General features: G+C 41.6%; 1 protein-coding gene across 4 annotated transcripts in view; it reads right to left on the bottom strand.

Annotated features, from left to right (window-relative positions):
* LOC126483999 (protein shifted-like) overlaps nucleotides 1-17,126 on the bottom strand; it is a 54,813-nt gene extending 37,687 nt beyond the window's left edge. Inside the window, exons 1-6 of one of the 4 annotated variants that reach the window (XM_050107313.1) lie at nucleotides 16,984-17,126; nucleotides 16,341-16,493; nucleotides 16,041-16,138; nucleotides 12,064-12,208; nucleotides 11,389-11,532; nucleotides 7,636-7,836 (exon numbers count right to left, since the gene is read on the bottom strand). In XM_050107313.1, coding sequence (XP_049963270.1) covers nucleotides 7,636-7,836; nucleotides 11,389-11,532; nucleotides 12,064-12,208; nucleotides 16,041-16,138; nucleotides 16,341-16,458 — 706 coding nt within the window. In that variant the 5' untranslated portion in view covers nucleotides 16,459-16,493; nucleotides 16,984-17,126. The other 3 variants (XM_050107310.1, XM_050107312.1, XM_050107311.1) reach the window with 3 other exon arrangements.
* Nucleotides 17,127-18,741: the final 1,615 nt, after the last annotated feature.

Genomic DNA, 18,741 nt, shown 5'->3' with positions numbered 1-18,741 from the left:
CAGCAACCATCGAACTGTCAGTGTAGACTATGGCAAAGCCGGGAAACATGGCAAGGATGGAAAGAAAGCGTCTGCGGATGGCAGAGGGCCTCAGGAGGGATTGAGTCTTTCGGGCCTTGTGCCAAATCCAGCTGAAGGCATGGGCAGGGCACACACCATGGGGATAGACAACATGGGCCTGGAAAAGAGGTGGGAGAGGGAAAAACTCAAGCCCAGAGAGAAGAGACTGGACGTGAACCGCAATCTGACATCCTGACTGGGCCGTCTTTCGATAAGACGGACGACCGAGTTGGGGAATAGGAGATGGTAACTTGGATGCCCGGGCAAGCTACAAACACGTGCAGCATAAGCGGCCAGTAGTTGTTGGCACCGGATCCGCAATGGAGGGACACCAGCCTCCACAAGTATGCTGTTTACAGGGCTTGTGTGGAAAGATCCAGTTGCAAGTTGGATCATGCAGTGAAGTATGGGGTCAAGCAACCGTAATGCTGAACCATAAGCTAGGCTCCCATAATCTAGACGAGACTGAATCAACACCTGATACAGTCGTACATGGGCAGACCGATCGGCACCCCAGCTGGTGTAACTCAAGCAATGAAAAGCATTAAGATGGCGCCAGCACATTTGTTTAAGCTGTCGAATATGAGGCAGTCAAGTCAACCAGGTATCGAAAAGCAAGCCCAAAAACTGATGCGTCTCCACCATGGCAAGAGGTTCGTTGTCAAGATAAAGCTGTGGCTCAGGGTGAACAGTGTGACGCCGGCAGAAGTGCATGACACAAGTCTTGGCAGCTGAGAACTGAAAGCCGTGAGCGATGGCCCTAGACTGCACCCTGCGAATAGTGCCCTGTAGCTGCCGTTCAGCAACCACAATGCCAGTGGAGCTATAGTACAGGCAAAAGTCATCAGCATACAAAGAAGCTGATATGGGCGTTCTCACAGTTGCAACTAGCCCATTGATAGCAACTAAAAACAGGCAGACACTCAAGACAGAGGCTTGTGGGACCCCATTCTCCTGGACTCGGGAGTAACTATGGGAGGAACCAACTTGAACGTGGAGGGAACAAAGCGACAGAAAATTTTGAATAAAAATCGTGAGCAGGCCCCTAAGACCCCACCCATGAAGCATGGTGAGGATGTGATGTCGCCTTGTTGTATCGTTTGCCTTCCACATGTCAAAAAAGGTGGCAACCAGATGCTGACGGCGGGCAAAGGCCGTACGGATGGCAGACCTGTTTATCGGTGGCACAGCGGCCCTTACGGAACCTACCCTGAGACGGAACCAGAAGGCCGCAAGCCTCAAGTAGTCAACTCAACCTCCAGCTCACCATGCATTCGAGCAACTTGCACGGAACATTGGTGAGGCTAATGGGGGAATAGCTGTCCACCTCCAGTGGGTTCTTGCCAGGTTTCAACATGGGGATGACGATGCTTTCCCACCATTGTGATGGGAACTCACCCTCAACCCAGATAGAGTTGAAAAGGTCTGGGACGTGCTGCTGGCAGTTCACCGAGAGGTGTTTGAGCATCTGATAAAGGATGCGATTCGGCCCGGGAGCCGTATCAGGGCAAGCAGCTACAGCACTTTGGAATTCCCACTCACCGAATGGAGCATTGTACAAGTTGGGGTGGCACGTATGAAATGAAAGGCTCCGATATTCCAACCGCTCTTTCAGGGAGTGGAAGGCCAGCAGGTAATTTGTAGAACTTTGAGCATAAATTCTGCTAAGAGTTCTGCAATTGTGTCTTATTCAGTACAGACTGCTCCATTCAGGGAAAGCCCAGGGATGCTGACAAGGGTCTGATATCCATAGAGCCACCTAATCTTGGTCCAAACCTGTGATGGAGAGGTATGGAGGCCAGTGGTGGAGACATACCTTTCCCAACACTCCTGCTTCTGATGGCCAGGCAGCAGGCTTGGGCATGGAGCCGTTTAAAGGTGATGAGGTGTTCCAATGATGGGTGCCGCTTATGATGCTGGAGGGCCCGCCTGCGATCTCTAATTGCCTCAGTGACCTCAGGTGACCACAAAGACACAGTCCTCCTCCGAGGGGACCCGGAAGAACAGGAAATTGCAGATTTCGCGGCAGAAACGACGCCGGTGGTGATTGTGTGAACCACCACATCAATGGCATCATGAGAAAGGGCTTAATAGTGGCAACGGAGGCGAACAAGTCCCAGTCAGCCTTATCCAAAGCCTATCTGGGGAGGCGCCCAGAAGAGCAACACTGTGGCAGTGACAGAAAGGTCGGGAAGTGGTCACTACTGCACAAGTCGTCATGCACATTCCATTGGACAGATGGTAGAAGGCTACGGCTGCAGACTGAAAGGTCGATGGACAAGTATGTGCCATGCGCCACACAGAAATGTGTGGGGGCAACATTATTTAAGAGGGGAAGGACGGGCTGTGCCAACACTTGCTCAACGACAGTGCCTCTGCCTGTTGCCACTAAGCCACCTCACAAAGGGTTAGGAGTGTCAAAGTCACCCAGTAACAGAAAAGGTGGCGGCAGTTGGGCTATCAGCGCAGCCAATACATGCTACAGGACATCACCATCCGCTGGATGATAGATACTGCACAGTAACATCCTGAGGCATCAACACCCGAACAGCGACAGCCTCTAAAGGTGTTTGAAGAGGTACACACTCGCTGTAAAGAGAGTTAAGGACATAGATGCAGACTCCACCAGATGTTCTCGCATAAGCTGCCTGATTCTTATAATAACCCCAATAGCCATGGAGGGCGGGGTTCACATCACTGGAAACCAAGTTTCCTGGAGAGCAATGCAGAAGAAAGGGTGAAGGCTGATAAGTTGTCGGAGCTCAGCAAGGTGGTGGTAAAAACCGCTGCAATTCCACTGGAGAATGACATAGTCCGCGGCCGAAAAAGGTGTGAAGGGACTGAGGAGACAGATTACGACGCTGGGTCACCTTCTGGCACCAATTGAGTACCTGTACAATCGACATCCATTGTGTCTGAGGGTCTGGCAAGATTTAGGTCCTCAGCAGATGCCAGAATATCCAGCTCATCCTCAAGACACAGAGCTTGTAGGTAGCGGTGAGGTGAATGCCACCGCAAGGGCCTTGGTCTTAGAGGTCTTATTCTTGGACTTCTCTCGCTGCTCCTTGAGGTTCACTGTCTGGGAGGGCTTCACTGATCCAGTCTCCAAGTCTGAGGAGGATTGTGAAGCCCAACGACCAGCTGCTTGTGGGCACTTCAGCCACTGGTGAGTGTCATCTTTTCCACTGGTGGAAATCTAGGAAGGGAGGGACCCAAGGGACCCCTTCCAAGCGAGAGGAGCCAAAGAAGTTGGATGCTTCTCCGGCTTAGAAGTGGGGACGGACATCCCTGATAGGTGAGGGGACATTGCCTCCAAAGTAGGTGGCACAGGAGCAACAGGGAGAGTAGTACCCCCTATGGCCAAGGGGGCAGGTGTAGTCTGGAATTTGCTTACCTGATGGCGCTATCACTGTTGTCGTAGCGGCGGCATAAGAGGAAGTCATTTGCACAGGATGGAGTCATTCATATTTCCTCTTAGCCCCAGTGTAGGTCAGTTGGTCCAGGGTCTTATATTCCATGATTTTCCTCTCTTGATGTAAAATCCTGCAGCCTGGCAAGAAAGGCGAATGGTGCTCTCTGCAGTTGGCACAGATGGGAGGCAGGGCACATGGGAGTATTGGGATGTGATAAGCGTCCGCAATCTCAACATGTGAGGCTGGAAATACAGCGGGAAGACATATGGCCGAACTTCCAGCGCATCGGGGGAAGGATATAGGGCTTGACATCACAGCGGCAGACCATCACCTTGACCTTCTCAGGCAATGTGGCCAAGATGAAGGCACCGGTGGCAATCCGATTATCCCTCGGACCCCGATGAATGCGCCGGACAAAATTAACACCTCGCCGCTGCAAATTGGCACGCAGCTCGTCATCGGACTGCAAAAGAAGGTCCCTGTGGAATATAATGCCCTAGACCATATTTTAGCTCTTATGGGGCGCAATGGTAACAGAAACATCTCCCAACCTGTCACAAGCGAGTAAAGCCAGTGACTGGGCAGAGAATGCTGTTTTTATCAAAACTGCCCCAGAGTGCATTTTGGACAAGCCCTCCACCTCCCAAAACTTGTCCTCTAAATGCTCTACAAAGAATCATCATGAAAGACTCCCCATCAGCTCTCGTACAAACTAGGTACCGGAGCGAATAAGTCTCGCTACCATCCTTAACCTTTCACTTCTCCCATGGTGTGGCCAGGGAGGGGAACTATTTCCATATCCATTATCCATACAGTCTGGACCTCTCTCCCTGTGATTACACTATTTTTGGTCCCCTTAAAAAGGCTCTGAGGCGCAAACGATTCACCTCGGACGAAGATGTCCAGCTGTACTTGCGGAACTGGTTAACATTGCAGCCCCGGGAATTTTATGAGACAGCCATTCACTGCCTTTTGTCACAGTGGGACAAGTGTCTCAACAGCTCGGGTCAATACTTCTAACATACAGGTACTGGTTTCTGTAATTATGCCTCCGGCTCGTTTCTTTTTGAAGACCCCTTATACATTGAAAATCATCACCCGAATGATGCAGTGGCTACATGCTCTTCAAATTTATTTGACAATAAACCTGTGTCGCATTTTTGCCAAGTGTTGAAGCATAGGCAGAAACAAATGGCTGTAGGTAGCTTACTGGTAAAAAAGAATTAGTTCTTTATTGTGAATAATAAAGTACCTAATACTGCAAGTATAATTTTCTCTGAATAAATGGCATGAGCAAGATAAAACTTTTCGTGCTTTGTCTGCATGTTTTCTACATACTTTATATGAGATAAATTGTTTCACTTAACAAGTGTTTCGCACTACAAGTAGGATCCTGGAACAAATTATGCTTGCTACGTCAGTTCCACTGTAGTTCATTAACAAAGTTATGGCCCCTGCTGCTGCTCTTCAAGTATGAACTGACAACAGATAAGTAGCTTGTTCCCCGAGTTATGGCCCCTGCTGCCAATGTTCAAACCTGCACATTTCGCAAGTACTGGGTAATTTCTGTACTATTGTTGCCTGCTGCTAACATTTTTCAAGATCTGTCAATGTGTAGCACAGATGTAGGCAGTAAGCAGTAAATGATACATACATGTTGTCAGCAATGATCCAGAGACTATCTCTACAAGGTAGTTGTTTGTTTCCACCACTTTCCACAAGTACATGAACAAATGGGCCATAACTTTGCACTCAGTCTGGAAACATATTTCTCTTTGTTGTTCAAATCCAGGAAATCGCATGGCACATGCGTGGAGTAAGCAAACATTTCACAGGATGAATAAAGACAACATTAAAAAATTATGCTATACAAAATAAGCCCATACCATATTTAGCAATATTTACCACAACTTTGGGTTGCTAAATGTGACTGTAATAGAAACTGGGAAAGAGCCCTAAATTACACCCTAATAAGGATTAATGGAATCTGCCAGGGTACTTTGAATTGATAACACTGATTGGAGTGATCCAAGTATTACATGATAAGCCTGCAAACTGATTATATTGTCTGAAATTTATAATCTCTCAGACAACAGCTGAGACTTACATGCTACATCTCTGCTGAGATTTAGCACTGGCCACTTATCTGAATGAAGTCTTTGGGGCCTGGTAGGCTAACATATTACAGATAGTGTTGTTGGAGATCCTATTGCTATTGGGATGTTATAATTTAAAAAATCTCTTTCTTCCTTTTAAATCTATCTCCCCAACCTCCCATCTGCTTTTAACGTACATTTACAATAGGCTGCCCTGTACTCCATGACTAAATATTTTGAAGCCCACTGTTTACTGAGCAAATCTGTGTGTGGGTCTCTTTCAGTGCCCACTCTGTTCAACATCCCCAGGAAGCATCTGTATCTGCATTTTTCATGTACTTTAAGACAACTGAAAATGAGATGGCAGCTCAAGTGAGCACCTAACTGATGATATACAATACCTGAGAAGAAAAATAAAGATGGAAACACTACGTAAAGCCATGTAAAGTCATGAAACTAAACGGGAAGAGTAATGCTGTAGCAAGGGGAGGTGCAATGTACTACAGTGTTCTCATGTTATCAGTGTCATAGCTTGGGTGAAAGAATGTTGAGAGTAGTGGACTGAGGAAAAGTGGGTAATGGTGCCTGGCCAGCTACTTCTTCACCTACACCTTTTTGTATGAAGTTTGACTATATAGGCAATAGCATGGGCTGTAAATACACAATTGTTTCTATTAGACTTGATTTAAGGGAAATAAATTTCAAAACTTTGGGATCTGCAGATAGTAGAGTTGGAAGAGGAGTTAAATAACATGAGACATATTAGTTATCAGAAGTGTCTGGGGGGGGGGGGGGGGGGAGTGTTTATGACGAAGTATGATTAAACTAGCTGTTTTGGTTGACTAAAGAGGAGGAGAGCTGTCATGAATCTGGTTGTAGGGTTTACTGAAAAAAGAAAATTAGAAAACAACAATATTACATGAATCTCAGAAATAACTAACCAGATATGTCTAAAGAAATATATTACATGGAAATCATTCAAGTCTGTGGTCAATATGCTGGTACTAAGATGAAGAGGTACTCTGTGAAGAGTAACAGAAAATGAATAAATGATTTGCAAATCCCACAAGATGATAACTGGGGAGTTGAATAAAATTAACAAAAACTAAATAAAGATTCTTTGGTGGGAAACTCTGGATATGACTCCAGAAGTGACAGACATCATAGGGCAATACAAATTTTTGGTGAGTGACCTGCCCTTCCTTTCAACTGATCTCTCTTTCCTGCATTAGGAAGGAACTACTAGTTTCAAACACTAGGCTATGTTTGATCTGTTTTAATGGTGTCTATCAGTAGCACTGGAATTTTGCCTCCTGCAGGTACATATTGGTCAGCCCCTCTATCTCTTTGCAAATTAATAGATTTTCTCAAATAGATTTTCCTTTTGATCTAGTTTTATGGGCTGTGATGATCCTAAAGCAATGTTGAATTTCAAATTTTCATAGGCACATAAGATGCAGAATAAAAATAGATGACATTTAGAAACCCATTAAGCATGAACTTGTTTATGGTTGTGGTTACTTAAGAATAAGGAACTAAATTACATTAAATTAAGCAGAAAGTTCGGTATCATTGAAAACATGAAAGTTATGCTGACATAAATAAAAGGGCTAATTATTTCTAAAAAAAGGTAAAAGGACTTGAAATGGAGGTGTGAAACATTTAGTCTTGCAAATAGATGGTAGATGGACAAAGTAAATTTTTTATTGGATTGCAACAAATAAGAAAAGACAGTACGAGGACACAAAGAAAAGTGGGAAAATGACATTAAGAAACCCGCACGGATGTGTGTAGATCCAGACTAAAACACATGGTTACGTCTAGAGGAGGCCTTTATCCAGCAGCAGATGTCTTTTGCCTGACAATGACAATCACTGCATAAAGAAGTCTATTACTGTGCAATTGTTCAATTTAGCACTTAAAAGTGATTACACGATACATCTTATCGCCATTTCTTGTTTTACTCTAACATTTTTTTTTATCATTGCCAGTTTTTGCTTTTTGTGCACCACTATCTTGAAGTTAGAGACTGACTCAGTATGATGATGCGAGATATCATGACTTACCCCCTTCACAGTGACGACCCTGAAAGCCGTCTGGGCATGAGCATATGCCAGGAGAGGTGCAACTGCCACCATTCATGCACTGTGGGTAGCAGAGGGCTGTATGGCAGTGCTGTCCCATGTAGCCCTCAGGACACTGGCAGATCTTGTCATGATTGCACCAGCCACCATTTGCACACTTCTTATCACACTCTGGGTCAGGACCTGCAAACAGATTGCAAGCTATTGTAATGTTTAGTTCTTTCTAAATTAATGGTAGATAGACTGCCTAATATGACAAATTATTTTATATTCTTATTTATGCCTTTCTTTTTATATTATTTAAAATATTTGCAATAACCTAAATAAAATATATTACAAATTGTAGTAGTCTCTCAGGCAATCAATTGGAATACACACATGTGTGTGTGTGTGTGTGTGTGTGTGTGTGTGTGTGTGTGTGTGTGTGCCCCCCCCCCCTCCCTTTCCGTGCTCCACATTCATCCTGCTCAGCCTTCAGCCTCCACTGTGTTTGAGGTAGTTTCAGTGCTGTTTTCTACGCTAGTATAAGCTCAGGTCCACAGTCCTTGTTGATTGGTTCTTTCATAGCCAGATTTTGACGGCCTCCTCCTATGCACAGTCCAAAAAAAGGGCCATTTTTCACCAAAACCTTTTTGTCTCCATACTTCACTTCATGATTTGGCTCTAAGCAATTGCCGATTTCATTTGCTGCTGGAGGTCACTGGGCATCTTTTTTCAACCTTGCAAATGCTTTGTCAAACATGTGTTTCCATACTCACACTCAAGGTACACATCAGGTTTTGAGCCCCAGGTTATTTTGAAGGGACGTAATTATGGTTGGCAGGTGGTACAAGCATTTGAACTTGTGCCTGCATAAAATTCTTCCAATTTTTTTCTGATATGTTGCTGACATATGGGATGTAGGCTTGTCCTCCTCGGACCTCATGTATCCTGTTGTCATAAACCAAAAGACATGCCAAATGTGGCAGTCACTATAGCCTTTTTCTGGAACATGACCCCGTGGTAGGCTTGTTCTGGTGTTAAACTTTCTCTGTTGGAGATCACACGAGCACTGTGGACCTTTGAGTTTAGCACTTCCTCCACTTGTGATGAGAACTACAGGCATACAGGGGTAATGGTTTATGTGAGTTGCCTTCCAGTAGATACTGTCTTCCAGTATTCTGTGGTCTTCTCTATACCAGAACATCCAAGAATGGTAACAGGCCAATTTGCATCCTTTCCATAGTGAACTGTATTTCAATGTGGATGGAGTTCAGGTATTGTAAGAAAACTTGTAGCTCTCTTTACCATGTGGCCATTTGATGAAAGTATAGTCAGCAAATATGAATAAAACTCCCAGTTTTAATGGTGGTAAGTATTGTGCCTAGGCCTTATACTCAACTGTGTACATATTAGTAACCATGGGTGACAGACAGCTACCCAAAGGCTTGTCGTCAGTTTGTTCATAGTAATGTCAGTCAAAGAGGAAGTATGTGGACACCAGCACAAAATGTTAATAGTAATGTCACTCAAAGAGGAAGTATGTGGCCCCAAATAATTGTAGTGATTCTTTAAATGGAGCCCTGGTGAAGAGTGAAAATGTTGAAACTGGCCACATGATCTAAGGTGACCGGTCTTACAGGTTGTAAACATTCTACGGACTGAGCAGAGTTCTTATTGTGATGCTCAAATTTGCCAACCAAGAGACTCAAAACTGATGTCATGTGCTTTGCAAAGGGGTATGTTGGCATTCCTATTGTGGTTACTATGGATCTCTGGATCTCAGGAGTATGCCCTCCTTGCGCATCTTTGGAAGCCTGTAAAGCCAAAGTTTCTTTGCTGCCTTGTCTGTAAATGAGCTTCAAGTCAGTTCAATCATTTTCTGCTGCATCCACTCGGCTGGATCTGATGTCATCTTCCTGTAAGAAGCAGAAGTAGGACACTGAGCAAGACAAAGGCAGAGTGCCAATGCAAGGTCCATGAGTGGAGGGGGCAACTATGTACATCATTCACTACCGATCAAGGCGTCTGTGAACACGAGTAATCTGACGGTCACGATGACACAATACAGCACTGGAAGTTCATACTACAAACATTCAATGTGGCTGTATGTCTGAGAGACGTTCAAGCAGCATATTCACCAGGAAAACACACTAGTACATTTATTACTAATTATTTTAATCCACTTATATTTGTTCCCTTAACTGAGCACAGCTCTCCAAAACACTGATGAGATTTAAAAAGCAATATGTGCCATTTCTTTAATGGCTTGCATGCAGTTAGTTGTACATACATAAATGAACACACTGGCACCATTTCTTGGAGATGAGCTGACAAAGAAGAAGAGTGACATCATTTCTTGTTCTATAACAAGCTTGTTAATGCATCACATGACTCAAGACTGGTGACAGTTTGACCACTGCTAATCACCTTGTCTGTTCTAACTCAGCACTTGGTTTGGACGTGCCTGTGTATCTATTAAACAGCGCTGTGGGAATTTCCTGCTCATTTGTAGCAGATGTGCTAAATATATTTTGAATGTGGTGCTACGAAGAAAATAATTGAGGTGTCTGTAACTGTGCAAAAGAAGGACACCAGATGCAATCACAAGAATCAGAAGCAAGCTTCTAGAAGAATGAAATCCTCAAAAGAGCAAGGCAACATGTTACTCCCGCTCAAACAGATGTCACAAAATGATCACAATGTGAAAAACTTAGAAATTAAGTGCTCATATGAAGGCTCACTGACAGCCTTTCTTCCCGTGCTGGTTTGTGAATGCAACAATGAAGGCCAGAAATGGTAGGTACAGAAGTACCCACCAGCACCTGCAGTAAGGCGGCTAACCACATTACAGATGTAGACATATCACTCTAAAATTTTTACAGGTATTTACTCTGAATTTGTTATTAAAATAAAAGACATATTTCATTATATTCTTCCTATCAGTGTTTGCAGCCATCTACTGGACAAAATTAATTCATACAATATTGCAGGGCCGGTGTTATTCCGATAACGATACACTGTGGCAACCACAGTCATTACTAAACACATCAGATGAATTCGCAACTGCAAATAATGACTACCATCAGCTGTAGAATGGAATGATGACAATGAAAATTTTTGCCAGACAAGGACTCGAACCCGGATTTCCTGGTTTTCGCAAACAGTCACCTTACCATTTGGCTATCCGTGCACAACTCATGGCCAGACCCAAACTTCCATACGTTTATGATCTGTACTCGCACATCCATTATGTGTATTCCCATACAGATCAGACATTATGCTTGAAAGTTGCATGCCCAGCATTGGCAGATAAATATGATATTGCAGTGCCAGTGTTATTCTGATGACGGTGCACTGCGGCGACCACAGCCGTTACTAAAAACATCAGATGAATTCGCAATTGCGAATAATGATTACCAACAGCTTTCCGTCATTCCATTCTACAGCTGAAACTATATAATTAATATTTCAGAGCATTTGTCATGAGTTAACAGGCATCAAATGTAAACGTCTCTTCAGATAAAACTGGACTGGATCATGAAGTGTGTAAACACTATTTTGAATTTCTGGAGAAAAAAGAACAGGAAAACCATTTAAGTCATTCATGTGCTGGTTCAATTACATAAAAACAAATGAACAATTTTACGTGTGAAAGACGAACAATGTACTGGAAGTAGTAGGAGTACAGGGGATACAACAACACAATATGAAAGTCCCTAATAAAAAGGACAATTTTTGCAAAAGCAAACATACCCCTCTGTGCGCACTCCTTCCGTAATCGAAGACGAAGAGGTGTGCCTGGCAATGGCTTTCCTTTACGGCTTTCAATTATGAGGCCAATGCCGAAAGCTGCAATACCAGAGCTGTTTCCTGAGCATGGCAAGGAGACACTGAAACCTACAGCAAAAATTTAAAATTTTAGGAACCGTCATGTCACTTACAACACCTGCACAGATATCATGGGCAGGGGATGTAAACTTTTTAACTAGCATATAATTTATGAAAATACCTTTCCTCTCAATTTAGGATGGATATTTTAATTAAAAATTTTTTTTTTCGCAACATATCAAAAGCAGGTATCTGGCACACTTTCCCAACCTACACCTCTAGGACAATGCCATGTGTTTTTATATGAGCCTGCTCATATTTTTGCCTCTTGATGTTAAGTAATGGCCAGAAATTCTGTCTCATAATTTAGTTTTCTGGGGCGAATTTTCCTTTTTATGCATACAAACAACACACACTAATATTAGCACAGTTCATACCATGATGGCTAATGCCTTAAACCCTTTTTAAGGACAGATTTTTGTGAACTAAAAATGGTCAAGGTTACAAACTGCTTGATACTCACAATAAATACGTGTGCAAATTATGAAACTTGAGGAAACTGCTTATCCACAAAGTTATTCTTCTTGAATAACAACCTACCTTTAGGTCTACGTGGTATTCTGCCCTTTGTCTTGATAGAGATAACAGGAGGGTCTAAAATCGCTTCATCGAATGACTGTAATCGATCGAAATTGTAAATATATTTCTTTGACCCTGATTTCCAGGTAAAATTCACATAGCCAACCTACAATGGACAAAACCATAAACATGAGTACCATACAGAATAACACAGAAAAATGAATTTAAGTGTGTACCCAATGCTTGACTTGACCGATTTGTTTGCTGATGACCATGGTGGGGTTTAACACCGTGAAAATACAATAAGTAAGTTATCAACATTCTTACAAATATGTAAAGGGAGAAATGGTAGGATGGCAGGTGAGAGCTGAGGGGGCATGGGCAGGGGAGGGGAGAGGGGCAGGGGAGGGGAGAGGAGCAGTGGGGTCTTCTCCTCTTCCCCCCCCCCCCCCCCCCCCCCCAAAACTCCTGCCATACAAATCATCATCCTTGAAGCTTAAAGTGTCATCTCTCAGTTGTTGGAAAGATAAATTGAAAAAAATCAATAAGGAAGAAGTTAACTGTTTTTTTCCAGTCCATTACAGCAGTGTACCAAGTAATATATTTGGCTGGCAAGATTTAGCATGCAGTCTATAGGTATACCAAAACATGATGATATGGTGTAGAAGAAACTTGCTGAAAGTGTCCCAAAAATGGCAGATGTCACACATTCAATAGGGAAAGTTAAGGTAACCATCTTCTGCGACTATCAGAGGAGTTTGCTCGTTCACTATCTGCTTCATAATAGTGCAATGAATGGAGACAGGTACTGTAATGTCTTGAGGAATCTGTGAGCTGCCCTCAATGTTCCCTCATCCTCCATGTTCACCAGACCTTTCCTTGTGATTTCCACATGTTCCCTGCAACTCAAAGATCATTTTTATTTTTTATTTTTATTTTGCATGTCTAGTTCCATATGACCAAACTGAGGAGTAAATATCCATGGTCATGCAACATATCAGTAAATTAAATTGCAGCATAAAAGTAATAACAGATAAAATAAAATGTTTATGAACCCAAAAAAAGACAAGCCATGAGTTTATGTAAGCACAATCAATACTATAACATAGGAATGAGCTTAATATTTCAAGCAAATCCTTGACAGAATAGAAGGAGTGACTCATGAGGAAACTCTTCAGTTTCGATTTGAAAGCATGTGGATTACTGTTAAGATTTTAGAATTCTTGTGGCATCTTACTGAAAATGGATGCAGCAGTATACTGCACTCCTTTCTGCACAAGACTCAAGGAAGTGCGATCCAAATGCAGACTGGATTTCTGCCTGATATTAACTGACTGAAAGCTGCTAATTCTTGGGAATAAGCTAATACTGTTAACAAGAAATGACAGTAAAGAACATATATATTGATAGGCCAATGTCAGAATATCCAGACTAATGAACAAGGGCTGACAAAAGGGGTGTGAACTTGCACCACTTATTGCCCGAACTGTCCATTTCTGAGTCAAAAGTAACCTTTTAGAATGGGATGAGTTACCCCAAAATATAATACCATATATCCATAAGCGAATGAAAATAAGCAAAGTAGACTACTTTTTGTGATGAACTATCACTTACTTCCGATGCCATTCGAATTGTAAAAAGTGGCAGCGTTAAGTCTTTGAACAAGATCCTGAATGTGGGCTTTCCACAACAGTTTACTATCTAACTGAACACCTATAAATTTGAACTAACACCTAGAAATTTGAAATGTTCAGTTTCACTAATCATATGCCCATTCTGTGGAATTAAAATGTTGGGTTTTGTTGAATTGTGTGTTAGAAAATGTAAAAATTGGCTCTTACTGTGATTAGCTTTACTACATGGTTTGTATTCATATATAATATTTGTTTGAGTACAAAAATCTTTTAGTGTTGAAATTTGTGCATCATGGTCTGAAAGGGCATCTTGGAGCTACACATGCCAACAACGATGATGATGTTACAACAGTGAATGGCTTATTACGAGCACAGGACCTGGCCCGGTACAACACTGGTTTGGAAAAACTTATGTCACATTACAAAAAATGCTTGGAAAAACATGACAACTACGTAGAAAAGTAAATAATTATCCTTGCTTTTTTCAATAAAATCTAAAATGAAGGCCAGTATCTTGATTATTGGAAGGTGGTGTTAAATGTTTCACTTATCAAACCAGGTACAAATTGGACCCATCAAAATATTTATGGGTTATTGCCCTTACTAGCTCTGTAGGAAAGTCAATAAGAGACGTCATCAACGTCTGTGCAATTTGCACTCTCTGGAATCAACAAACTTACTGAGTTACTATCAATGAGTAATGGAACCAATGAGTAATGGAACATACCATTCTATTTACAGCAACCTACTGCTATGCCAATAAAAAAATAAATAATAATAATAATAATAATAATAATGTAAAAGGACAAGCAACTATTATCTGTTTCAGTGTTTTAAAGTAATGTGATATGACTTAACTGGATATTCCTCGAGCATCTCTCCTGTTTTCCTCAGCCAATCTACACTAAATACTATTCTAGAACGGCGAAAATTAAAATATATGGTATCCTGTTGAGAATCAAAATTTTGCTCTGGAAGGAATGAAAGATGTGATCTGTTTTCTACTCATGGAAGTAAAGTTCATGCTGGACAGCAGAAACATGTTTAAATTAAGACTGACTTCACTTCTCAATGATGAGTCATGCAGCACAACTGGTGCACGATAGCTATGCCAACTGTCACAAATCTAACAGGATACAGGGGAGGAGTGGTGCCACCACATAGCTTTTATCTGCAGTCGTATGTGCTTCCTTGACAAATCTGTGCAGCAGTGTCACATTCAAAATTATAGCATTTATAGCGAATACAGTCTGTTTTTCTTACTAACTCTTTAATACATAGTCTCACTGTTAAGTTTACTTGGCAGTGGAAAGAACCTACAGTAACCAACCAAAAGTGTGTGAAATGAGCAGTAACTGGAAGTACTACTTACACAATCAATGTTCTACATCTACACTCCGCAAACCCCTGTGATGTGCATGGCAGAGGGTACATCACACTGTGCCAGCGATTAGGGTTTCTTCCCATTCAGTTTACTTATGGAGCTAGGAAAGAATCATTGTTTAAATTCCTGTGTGTGTGTGTGTGTGTGTGTGTGTGTGTGTGTGTGTGTGTGTGTGTGTGTGTGTGTGTGTGTGTGTGTGTGTGTGCGTGTGTGTGTGTGTACGCGCTACAATTAATCTAATCTTGTCCTCATGATCCCAAAGTGAGCAGCACATGGGGATTGTAGTATTTTCCTAGAGTCATCATTTAAAGCCAGTTCTTGAAGCTTGTAAGGTATTCTCAGGATAGTTTACATCTATCTTCAAGAGCCTGCCAATTCAATTTCTTCTCCATCTCTGTGACACTATTCCACGGGCCAGACAAATCTGGGACCATTCATGTTGCTCTTCTCTGTATACATTCAATACCCCCAGTCAGTTCTGTCTGGTACAGGATCCACAAGCTTCAGCAATATTCCAACATCAGTTGTACAAATTATTTGTAAGCAATATTCTTTGTAGAATGATTGTATTTCCCTAATATTCTACCAATAAACCGAAGTCTGCATCTACTTCACCTACAACTGAGCGTATGTGATCATTCCATTTCATATCCCTACAAAGAGTTACATCCAGGTATTTGTATGAGTTGGGCTATTCCAACTGCAACTCATTAATATTATAGCGATAGGAAACTACATTTTTATTTTGTGAACTGCATAGTTTTACATTTCCGAACATTCAAAGGAAGTTGCCAATCTTTGCACCACTTTGAAATCTTATCAAGATCTGAGTGAATATTAGAGCAGCTTCTTTCACACAATTATGGATTACAGATGCGTGTAGCCTCAGAGTTGTCTACGAATTCAAACTCTGTATGGTTAGTTACAAGAAATAATAGTAGAATACTACATATTCTAAATGTCTATTGCGTAAAACATACCTCAGATGGGATAATTGGAAGATATTTCTCGAAGTTTGGATCCAATATGTATGGGAGTACCCTACCATTAGCTATTGCATAAATTTCCATCGAGAAACCTGTAAAAATGATGAAAATGCAAATTTTTGCAGCAATTTTTCACTAGTATTGTTATTTCATTGGTAGTAAATATTTTAATGAGACTTCTGTCGTAACACATATATTTCATTTAACTGAATTTTGAAAGATGGGTAAATAAATGGATTAGGCCTTCTACTATAAAGGCAAAGCGTTATATCAAAAATAAACTCTTCCACTTACCACTAAACATTTTTACTTGCTGTTCGTCAATCCACAATGAAAGGTCATTGTTGTTGTCATTGCCGCGTGGTATACAGGTGACAAAAGAAATTAGGAAGGCAATGACAGTTATCTGCATTTTGAATCACCCTTTCTAGACATGAGAAACTGCGTCTACAGAAAAGAAAGACAAGTGTAAATGTCATCGCAACTAGTAATATCGGAAATCACAGTACGGGACGGCAAATAAACACAAAAGGGGTACAGTGAAAGTTCCACTTTATAACACATGATGAAATAATGACAGAAATTCCTTCCACAAACATGTAATTACTGTGTGAGCACAATACGATCCGTCGTAACACCATCCGATACAAGCGGACTGCAACGGTGCATTGCTAAGGCGCGGTTTTTAGAGAATCCGTATATACGACTTCTGTTAATTCAACACTGACTGGTTTTTATTCATCTGCAGCTTCATTTGCATGACACGAGAAAGCTATGTTACTGAATATCACAAACACAAAATCCTCCTACCAGCTTTGTTGCGAATTATATAACGTGGCTTTCACCAAAAGAAACAACCAAAAAACAAAGCTTGCAGCTGAGAGCCAGGGTTATCGACAGCGCAATGCATTAATCGCACCAAAACATGGTACTTCACCCTGCATCTCTGCTCGCGTGCGTCCAATCTATTGTCACCGGTAACCCAGCCGGCTACACGAAAACAAAGGTCACGTGACCCTCACACCTGTTGCATCGCGCAGAACAGGAGATTTGCGGTCAGTTCGCTCAGTTGATTCTGATACAACTGATAAAGAGATGGTGACTTCAGTGAACAGGATGCTGCACGTGATAACTATAACGGATAATAATTTCTGGTCCTTCCCTGAACGCATTGCTTTACAATAACGACATAATGTCACTGGAGAGGAGAAACATTTCGGATTAAAGCCGTGGTGCTTTATAGCACAAAAAATGAATGATTCTGGAAAAAATGTCCGAAAGACACCTCAGGTTTGTTGCATGATGACTCCCAGTACTCAAGATCAGTCACAAAGACGACGTATATCGGTACCACATGTACTTATCCACCTATCAAGTCGATTGTAAAGGAAATAAAATAACACATATTGTGAAAATTGAACGCTGGAGCTGGTAATAATTCCAACAATATCACCAGATACCGGTAATTTTTGTTCAAAACGCATTGGTGACCTATGAATGGAGTCACTGCAGTCTTTTTGAGTGAAATATCAACAGCTTTAGAGAATCATTTTAATGTTACATTTCAAATTAGTATAGTCTTTGAGTTCCTAATCATGACACTATAGTGCATAAATTAATAATAATGAAAGTACTGACTTGGCTATCACCATAGGCGTCTACTAATGCAAAGATAAATAAAAGTACAAAAACATACTGGATAACCAGTTTGCACAGTAATGTATCATAGCATAAGGTATGGAGCCCGTCAGAGGACAGTTCTCAGTTCTGTCCTCTTACTTCTCCATGGAAACAACTAAGCAGGAAAACCATACATTTTGCAGATAACAGAAGTAATTAAAAAACAAGTCCCATTGGTGAAAAAAAAAAAAAAAAACCAGCAGCAGCCAGTTTTCACACTGATCAAAAACCATGCCCTGTAACACCAGCTTTATCCATTGAAGGAAAAAGTGTTTTAACTGCATGATGCATTTTGTTTATGTGTTCACATTTAGGAAGAACCAGAGTGGGAGATGTGCCTGCAAAGTTAATTAAAAAATTCAATATGCAGTTCAAATTCTCACACAAAAACACAAGCTGCCCATTTGTGGTAGCAATGTGCCATAGCAGTATCAAGTCATTATTCATGTATGACATTATTATTTGGATAAACTCCTAAAAAGTAAAAGAAAAAAATGGATTGAAGAAAAAATTATCATAATGCTAAAACAAGGAACTAAAAGAATCCAAAACCAGTTTAAAAATCTGACAATGCCTTCCAGTTTTGTTTGTATAGCTATGGAATACTGATCTTTACCAAAGGAGCAAACCCATGCTGAGATAAAACTATGCCCTTGGCAGAACTGACAAAGCTCCCTCCACCCCACTCTCCAAGGAAAAACTACCTTTCTGTGGTTTTTTTATGCACACATAAAAAAAAAATGTTACATCATCCCAGTTCCCTGAACTCCTGAAGACATATGTTGTGTGTGAATAATGTATCACAGAGACAGTCCCTTTGACTGTTCAGAGATGTCACTAAACCCGCCCAAAGATGTAAACAACCAAGCATGAGCAGTGTCTATTAGACGGAGGGGGTCTGACAGCCTATCAGTTCCAATCATTCCACAAGGAAGGAGGTACACGGCTCGTGTTGTCTGTATTTCAACCATGCCTAAACGGTCAATACCGCAGTAGTTTGATCGCATCCGCATTG

The sequence above is a fragment of the Schistocerca serialis genome, chromosome 6, assembly GCF_023864345.2.
Source record: "Schistocerca serialis cubense isolate TAMUIC-IGC-003099 chromosome 6, iqSchSeri2.2, whole genome shotgun sequence".
NCBI lineage: Eukaryota > Metazoa > Arthropoda > Insecta > Orthoptera > Acrididae > Schistocerca > Schistocerca serialis.
This window is presented reverse-complemented; position numbering and strand designations above follow the sequence as displayed.